Source organism: Physcomitrium patens, chromosome 10 (genome assembly GCF_059467195.1).
Source record: "Physcomitrium patens ecotype Gransden chromosome 10, ASM5946719v1, whole genome shotgun sequence".
NCBI classification, from domain to species: Eukaryota; Viridiplantae; Streptophyta; class Bryopsida; order Funariales; family Funariaceae; genus Physcomitrium; species Physcomitrium patens.
Genome location: NC_143419.1, coordinates 4,646,895 through 4,656,027, shown reverse-complemented (window position 1 = coordinate 4,656,027; position 9,133 = coordinate 4,646,895). Strand labels below are relative to the sequence as shown.

The window sequence follows — 9,133 nt, the reverse complement described above, 5'->3', positions numbered from 1 at the left end:
TATAAACAATCACACCTAAACCCTGAACCCAACTATGAATATCGTCATCTCTGTGACCAAGAAACAGGTGCATGCACATCAATTGGTTGCATGCAAAAAAATCTGTCAGGGCGGAGTCGGATGTGCTGAAGATGCTTGCGGATCACAGACCGAATCCCAAATTTGGACATTCATATTTGCGCTGTGTCTTTGACAAATCAGCACAGGACGTCTTCAGTTCCAGAAGTGACTAGGCTATAGAACCTTCTTGAGAATCGAGAGGAACAGGCCTCAAGGGAGGAATTTTGCGACGAGGTTCCATCTTGCAATGGCGATGTTAACCAGGACCGCGCAGTTGTGCATTCTGGGTAGGCTTCTGGAGGGCTTCCAAGTGGCTTCTCGGGGTCCCTGTAGATCTGTTGCGTGCGGAAGAAGACCCTGTGCATAAGAGCTTCGCGTTTCATTGTGAGCTTGGAAGATCGGAGAGGTGTTTGTTGTGATTTGTGTGAAGATTATTACTTTTGTTGCATTGGGCAAGCTTTAGATTCGAAAACAAGGGCACCGGCCTTCTGATTTGCGCAGCACCTTTTCTGTCAAACTGAAAATTGCGTGGTGCGACTTCGTTATCACAAGTTCAATTTTTTTCTGGATTTAATGTGTGCGGGATACGGTTGATGCGTAGATTACTTGTGCTATGATTTTCCTTGTTTGTGCCGAATTTCGAGTGTGATTCCATTGGTTGCTGTTGTTTCCCTTTCACAAGTTGGAGATTTCATCAACATTGTTGTTTTTTGAACATTGGGGTTTTTAGAGCATGGCCTAAAATTCGGAAGTGAATCTACCACTATAGATAGGTGTGCTGGATCTTAACAATGGAAGGTGCAGTAAGGTTTGGGGTTTGATGTTGAATGATTTCTCATTATCTGTGATCACTTGACGATAGTGGCTAAGAGCTGCTATGTGATGATCCACTGTTACAAACTAGAATTCAGTTGCATTCAACTAGTTCAGTCTCTCCTCCCGTGGTCATGGAGGACCTATTGAAAAATAACTAGGTGTGAGATATCTTAGCTCTGCGACATCTCAAGTTGTTGGTATTGTGGTTACTCCAGGAAGACGGTGATCCGAATTTGATCGCATCAGTTGTGCGCTGCGGAGTAGGGGGTCAAGGAAAATGGCACAGAAGAGCCCCTATTTGAAGCAAAGAGATGGCAATGGGAGCGGCTTGAGAGTTGGATACACCGTGGATGACCAGGAGCACGATAAACAGCCACTAGACCCTGGCCTTCCTCTCTTACAGCATGCCGATCTGGAAGACAAAATTGTCCTCCTCCGTGTTGACCACAATGTCGTCAAAAAAGGTCAGATTTACCACCACACTACTCGAAAGCTATGTAGCTATTTAAATACATCCTGTAATCGCCTGAAAGAATCTCATTGTCTTAGGTTCGTAAATCCAAATCAAAAACCATGTCTCTATAAAAGGGTTCATTCTGGACTTAATAACTCCTTCAAAGCTTTTCTGGTTTCAATCTTTGCCTGTAGCAGCAAAAGCACTCAGGTAATCAAACATGAATGTCATTGAGCAATCGTACGCAAAATGTGAAGCGAGAACGCATTCATCACGAGTGTAGGATCTAGGAACTCGAAGGTAGGCATCGATCCTCTAGAATGTTGGGAGAGGTCAAAGGTATCGATCGACAAAGCCATGATGAACTAAGTAGGTTTTGAGACACAAAGATCAGCATGAAGTACTCTAGTCAAGCTCTCACTTCTGAAGTGAAATTATATCATTTTGGAGGAAGTGCAAAATCGAGCTCTCTATTTGAAAGATAAAAAAATCCAAGTCCAACAGATCAAAGGAAGCTGTAGCCAAACAATGAAGGGAAAGCTGAATATATTAGTTGATGAAAAGTTCCGTTTTCACAAGATTGTGATGTTGATTGTGCATGATGGGTGTGTCAGGAAAAATATTGGATCAGTATCGTATCGACGTGACATTGGCCACTATGTACAACATCATTGAACGCGGTGGCAGGTGGTCCTCTTGAACCGATTTCTTTACAAGGTTTTAGCATATTGAAGGCAATTTGGAGCATTGTGTTTTCGTTATCAATCACAAAAGGTTTAAAATGCTTCTGTATTTGAGACGAAAATTGATATGCAAGTACCTTTTTATCAATAAGAATGTCGTCTACTGGAGTCAGAGTTTTTAACCAGCTAGACATGCATTTCATTAACGAAAGTCGCTTCTTGACAGACTCATCATTATGACTCACGTTGGGCGTCCATACGACAAAAAAACAAAAACCCTGGTCGTCAAGCAAGATGATGCAGTGGATGCAGTGGTGGGATACTTGCAACGAAAGCTGCGCATCAAGTTTGCGGTACCTAAGTTCCATGTTTTTGAGAAAGAGGGGATTCACGACGTTGATACCTCTATCAACTGGTTAATTCAAGACTTGCGAGCTCGCAAAATTGGTGGCATCTACCTTCCAAATACTCGTTGGTTTGCAGTAAGTTCATCCTGATTCATCCGTTGAAGTGCAGCCACCACTTATTACAACGTCCTCCTACATTGTCAACTTTTGGAAGCTTGGGTTGAATTCTAGTTATGGGGATGTCTGGTATGAATTTTTTTCTAGAAATTTGAGTATGCTTTGGATAAGAGAGTCACTTAGGTATGTAATTTTTTTATGACACTGAATTGTTTGGACCTCCTAGTATCGTCATCATTGTGAAAATTTTAGATCATAAACCTACAACTTCACATGTTGTGTACAGGGAGAAGAAGATAAAGGTGAAAAAATGGAGCGCCTAGCAGTGCAGCTAGCTGCGTTAGCTGATGTATATGTAAACGATGCCTTCGGCTCATGGCAACCACACACCTCTACTTATCATGTTGCGAAATATCTGCCCTCCTTCGCTGGCCTTTGTATGCAGGTAATGTGGATGTAAGTTAACCGCTGGGGTGTATCATTAATTCTTCACGAGACATATTACCACGCTTCATGACTTGACACTTCTTTATATTCCTATCATTTAAATTGAATGTACCGTAGCTCCATATCATTAGTATCGACTTGCTCATGCTGTGGATGCTTTTCTCTCTCTGACATTTGCAACTCCTCTCATGCCAAATACTAAGCAGCACTGAGGTTTGACTTAAACAAATTCTTAATGAGAAAGTTGCGTTAAAGATCTGAAACTAGAGGCATTTGCTTACTGACGTCTTCATTTACTCTTATTTAGGACGAGCTGTCCAACGTAAGGGCGGTACTGGAACCAAAGAGACCGTTCCTTGCAATAGTTGCTGGTGCAAAGTATGATACCAAAATAGGTCCGCTGGCAGCGATTTACAAGAGAGTGGACCATCTCATACTCGGTGGGCTCATCTACAATACATTTTTGTGCGCCAAGTACGGTGTAAAGATCAAGGGTGTGGAGGTGCGTTATAAGATGTTCGCTCTAAGTGGTTGAAATCAATTCCCAAATAATGCCAGAATTATGGTTTTGAGAATTTATACTCAGCACTTAAACCACGCAAACCACCGACTTCTCGAGTACTTTTAATGTAAATTTACAGTTTGCATGATTCCTGCAGGACTCCGACATTGCATTAGCAAAAGATCTCGTGGAACAGGACAAAAATGAGAGAAAAATTCTGGAATTGCCTTACTTAGTGGAATCCGATACGTTGGAGGGCCGCATCGAAGGAAAGTTTCGAACAGTCCACACCAAGGTACTTTCCCTGCTATATTTGCTGTAAAGGTCGACTTCTAGTGCTTCATGTGGGACACTGGTTATTCGTTAGTTGCAGATTGGGAGGAGCGACTCGAGACAAGTGGTTTACCTTGGTTAATGTTCTTTGCTTGCGAAGTAAACTGGCTAGTTCCTGTGTTAAGGAATTTGTGTTGCCCTTGTATGTAGGACTTCAAGCCAGGACAGGAGTTCCAATTTATTTTGGATGTAGACCCTGCATCTTTCGAGGATCCGGAAGTTCTAGAGGGGCTCGCCTCTGCAAAAACAATATTTGTTAACGCCGTTATGGGCCTGATGCCAACGTTTTGGCACGGAACTAGCAAAATGGATGAAACTATTGACAACAATCGCACTGCTCAAAAATTCTTTGGTGGAGGTGACACTCTCCAGGAATTTAAAAGGTCAGTTTTTCAATACCAAAAAATTTATCGCTCTTTTCCTTTGCTTCAAATTAGTTGTTGAGTCCTAAATTATCAACGCGTGCATATGGTGCGCAGTAAATAAATTTTATTGGCAGCATATGTGATTTTTTTATTGATTGGTTCAGATGTTGCTTCCAGCTGATGTCGTCAAATAGTATGGATAATGTTCTTCTCTATGGTGTTTTTGTTCCAGTTGTGTAACGATTCGTTTGCATTTGTATTGATGCTACTAATTTTGCTCTCTTCCTGAAGTAGAATCATTCACAGAGGTAGTCCTTGTCCAGTCAACTATCCTGCATCATTTGCGTCTGGAGCTCATACTTGCTTACGATATTTCTGGCATTGATGTCAATCGTTCAAAACACATTGTTTTATTGCAGAAATGACTGTTGCCGAGCAGGCCAGAAATGTTACGGTTTGCTAAGTAGTTGACTTTTCATTTTTTGCAACAGTTTGCACCCAGGTTTGTACCATGCTGCGCTGGACAGTCCCAAGTACTACATGTTCACTGGAGGAGGTACCGTTCTTAAGGTGTTGGAGGAAGCCGATCCCTTCGGCCTGCCCACTGTAAAAGCACTTTTAGCAAATGGAGAGGCGTTTGGGTATCAAAATTGGCGTAACGCCTCTGCAATGTAGCACTGGCTGCAAACTGGTTCAAGTTGATGGGGTCAAATTTTACTTTGAAGTGAAAGTACTTACATTCTTGAGAGCAGCATGACCTACAAGTAACCAAGAGAACTTAAGTGTAAGCGAGGCAAATAGTTAATGAATTTTGTTGACCAGTAGCTACGAGTTCATGTGATCAGCAGAAGGGGGCGCTTTGGATTTTACAGTCTGAGAAAATACACGCACATACGCAATCACTTTGTTCATCTGTTTTGTAAAGTTGCACTCTTCGTCCAAGTGCTCAGACCATGAAAAGTCTAGCATAACAGGAAAGTGGATTGGTATAACAGGAGCATAGAGAGTACTGTATTTTCTACCTTTCTACTTACTTAGTAAGAAGCCTTAACCATTGTAAGCATATTTAGCATCACTGCCAGAATTTAGAGATGCCGATGAATAGAGTTCAGCATGCAGTCCGACCCACTGTTTTTGGACCCTTGGAATAAACTCTTCATAATCTAAAATAAAAACCTGCAAATAAGCACTAAATACACAACTTCCCTGTTTCACATCCATGTACTGGAACCAGATCCTTCCAAGTTCGATCACCAGAATCCAAAGATTCCAAACTCGCTGTTCAGTAGCATCCATTCATGCAATCGGTTTCAGTTACTCTATCAAAATTCCTGGAACCAGCTGACTCTCGTTTGATAGAACCCTCGAACCAACTCGTCCTGTGAAAGAATCCAACTCCCATCAACAAGTTAACGACAACTGACACTGACAACACTCAACAACGACATCGCTCAACCACTGTGGGTGTGAGCTCCATGGACACAGGTCTACTGTGCAGAGGCTCTAATTTTCTGGACTCTGTTCTGCGGCTACAGGTGGCCAGCTCGCAAAGCAAGAGCTGCTGAGCCCACGATGAGGATGCAGGTCAAAGAGATAGCATTTCAGAAGTGGTTTCAAAAGGGGCTTCCCAGGCCAACCCAGCTTGAGAATCTCCACCACATCCTTCAATTCGACAAGAGGGGATGGTGAGTGTACCGAGGGCCCTTTGCTGGCATTCTCTGCTAATGGGTTGCTTTCCTGCGATGCTCTCCACCACAAGCACACAAAGCGCCATGGATTCCACAAAACAGCGAAGTACAAAAGGGGCAAAAAGAGGACAAGCACAGCAGAGGACCATGTTGCATTCCCAGCGTTGAACGATGCGAGAGGTCTCCGAACACAGATCTGTTGCCGTGTATGTGGAGCCTCATCGACATGGGAAAATTATTGCTAAATTCTCGTTAATTTTCCTCACTTTCCAACACATTCTTTGTGTGGGTTTTGGGATTTGTACCCTTCCTCCTAACCCTCCCTGGTCTGGCACCCAAACGATAAAGAACCAATGGTGCCTTGACTATGAATCCTTCACAACCCATTCTCTCTCTCTCTCTCTCTCTCTCTCTCTGTGTATATGTGTAAGACAATAATTAAGTCTCTAAAAATATATATATATATATATATATATATATGTCCTTGTAATATTGATAATTGAACACTCTTCTTTTTTGAATTGGATTGTTAAGTCAAAATATGTGTTTTTTATTTTTTATTTTTTATTTTATTTTGTCTTGAACTTAACCCCCACTAATCAATGCATCGGGTATATATATATATATATATATATAAGTATATTCACAGTATTAGCAAACATGACTATGGAGGCTTGATGTTTTTTTTATCACTGAATGTGGATGTTCTTGTGAAGCCATGGCACTAACACCACACATTGTTGTGCAGAAATATTATGATTTCTTGAGAAGGGATATTGTGAATTAACTCCAAAGATGAAATTTAGGTTCAAAGTAATGAAATAGGCCTCTTTTGTTGAGATTCCTCACAATTATAAGTGTGTAGAGTAACCTTTAGCATCTAACAAGATCATAATAAATATTTTTACAAAACATGTTTTTAATATTCTATTGGAAAGGTGGTAAAAGTAGACATTTGAAGGTGGAATAAATAGTGTTTCCACAACTTAAGCAACAAAGTACAATGGCAAGACCAACAGGTCTAAAGTATACTACTAAACCTTTTGTAGATTATGAAGATGATGGTCAATGTCAATATGTTCTTGCAACCTTCCAAAGAACATTTACAACACCTTGGATTGTTTCTGTTCATTAATTTGCAGAGTTTTGAAAACTCATTATCCTAAATAATTATTCTTTCAATGTGTTCTCCAATATGCAAGTAATATACATGTATCACTAAGCATATGAGAACTAAAATTTTAGAATCTACATAAATAAAATGTGTTTGTTAAAATGTCACTAATTACAACTTTTATTGCACATGATTTATGTTAACAAATATGAATTTCTGAAACTTTTGATTGTAGAAAAATTAAAATCAATTTTAGTGAAATCTCGTATATTTCCTTTTTCAGAAAAAGAGTAATTTATTTAAATAGCTAACACCAATCAAAAGGCATAAATATTTAATGTAAGTTAAAAAATACTTAAACAATTTCATAATATCAATAGTTTTGATTATCTAAAGAACTATAATAAAGAAACAAAATAATCGGCACATAATCTCATGAAAAAGCTGAAAAATGTTATTTTACAGTACATAAATTTTAAATCAGGATTCACAACATGGATTTTTAAAATAATTAAAAATGATTATATAATAATACCAAATCTTAGCTTGATATATTAAATTTATATACTAAATATTAAAATACATAAATCAATGTGATAATTTTTGAGATGTCTCTTAAAGAATTGAAGATGCTCCAAATTTGTGAGTGATTTATTTACATAAAACTATGCAAATTGAATATTTAAGATATCCTATCACTTTGCATTGCTTTCAATGGCACTTCTAAGCATAAGCAATCAAAGATTTAAAAGTAAAATAAAGTAATATAGTCTTTGGAGAACAATAAATTAACCTGTCTAAATCTTAAATCAGCCCACCTTACTTCCATGATTCAATTTTTGTGATTACTTTTCTAATATGGGAACAAAATAATCTATGAAATCAATGGATAATGACAAAAATTAATCCAATATTCTCCTTGGAGGAGAAGGGATTTGGAGTCTCTCTTGCATTGTCTTGTGTTGCCTTTGATTTTGAAGTATACACACTTTGGCAGCATATACTCCTCCCTCCTCCTACTCATCCCTCTCTTGTGCCATAAAACATGGTTATTACACCTTCATATTTGCAAAGGGTATATTTTGAAAAATTATTCATTTAATTAAATAGATAAATTTTGAAAAAGAATGTAGACAGATTTAATGACTTCTTTAATATAGTATATAGGTTTTAAATCACAAGTATGGCATTTAAAATTATATGAAATATTTATTTGAAAATTATGGATTTTAAGATGTAAATAAAATTATGCATTTTATAACCTAATTAGTTTTAAAAATATATTATTTTTAATTATAATTCTTTGTAATATTTATATGTATATATATATATATATATATAAAAATTTTATTCTATTTTGTTATAGTCCTAGTACATATTTTTTACATTGTTTAGTTTTTTATTTATAATTATTTTTTGTTTGTGGAAACTTGACATGAAATTTTAACTTTTTAGCAATTAATACGAGATTTTTTATTTTTGAAATTTAAATTTAAAATTTTATTTATTTTAAAAAATATAATATTATTAATTTTTAATTACTCAAATTTTAAATTCTATTATGTAAGTTATATAAGTTACGTAAGTCACAAGCCTAATACCTTTGAAATATATATTTCAATTGTTAGTGGACTACAAAAATCTTGCTTATTGTCATATTTACATATGTCTATTTAAAGATTTTTATTTAAACTTATACATCTTCTAATTAATATAAATACATCCTTGATACAAATTTAGTTGCATACACATTATAATTATTTTTTAAAATATATGTATTATTCACTCTACTTTACAATACGATTGCCAGTTCTCTTGACACAAATTTCCCACATTTTACAATCAAGCACCTCAATCAATCACCTCCATTGCATTCAACACCTCATTTAAGCGCATACCTCAATTCCAGACACCTGGAGTGGATCGGTACCTCGATCGGTACCTGGGCCATGGGGTTCAATCTCGAGCTCCATCGTCGACGCTCGGCAACAGATGCCGGAGAATCGCTCCTTTAGATTTTTGTTCAAGACTGAAACCCATCGACTACTCAGATTGATTGTTCAACAGAAATCCGTGCATTGTGTCTCTACGCCTTCGATCCGTTTGAAGCTCACAATCCCACAACTTTTTTTACTTTTATTTTTCTTGACTTCGTTAAAGTGATCGAGCATTGAGTGAACGACAAAGTGGTCCAGATCGACGAGTCC

At 37.7% G+C, this 9,133-nt stretch overlaps 1 protein-coding gene across 1 annotated transcript; it reads left to right on the top strand.

The window, feature by feature from the left end:
- Positions 1-453: 453 nt before the first annotated feature.
- On the top strand, positions 454-5,066 carry LOC112287899 (uncharacterized). Its single transcript, XM_024531504.3, has 9 exons — positions 454-591; positions 1,092-1,340; positions 1,945-2,017; positions 2,240-2,495; positions 2,764-2,922; positions 3,232-3,426; positions 3,584-3,721; positions 3,910-4,142; positions 4,616-5,066. Exons 2-9 carry the CDS (start codon positions 1,154-1,156, stop codon positions 4,797-4,799), a joined length of 1,425 nt encoding a protein of 474 aa, XP_024387272.1. The 5' UTR covers positions 454-591; positions 1,092-1,153; the 3' UTR covers positions 4,800-5,066.
- The last annotated feature ends 4,067 nt before the right edge of the window (positions 5,067-9,133 follow it).

Coding starts and splice junctions, on each gene's coding strand:
- LOC112287899 (XM_024531504.3), top strand. CDS start 1,154: ATGGCACAGAAGAGCCCCTATTTGAAGCAAAGAGATGGCAATGGGAGC. Junction 2,496..2,763: donor CAAATACTCGTTGGTTTGCA/GTAAGTTCATCC, acceptor TGTTGTGTACAG/GGAGAAGAAGATAAAGGTGA. Junction 4,143..4,615: donor ACTCTCCAGGAATTTAAAAG/GTCAGTTTTTCA, acceptor TTTTTGCAACAG/TTTGCACCCAGGTTTGTACC.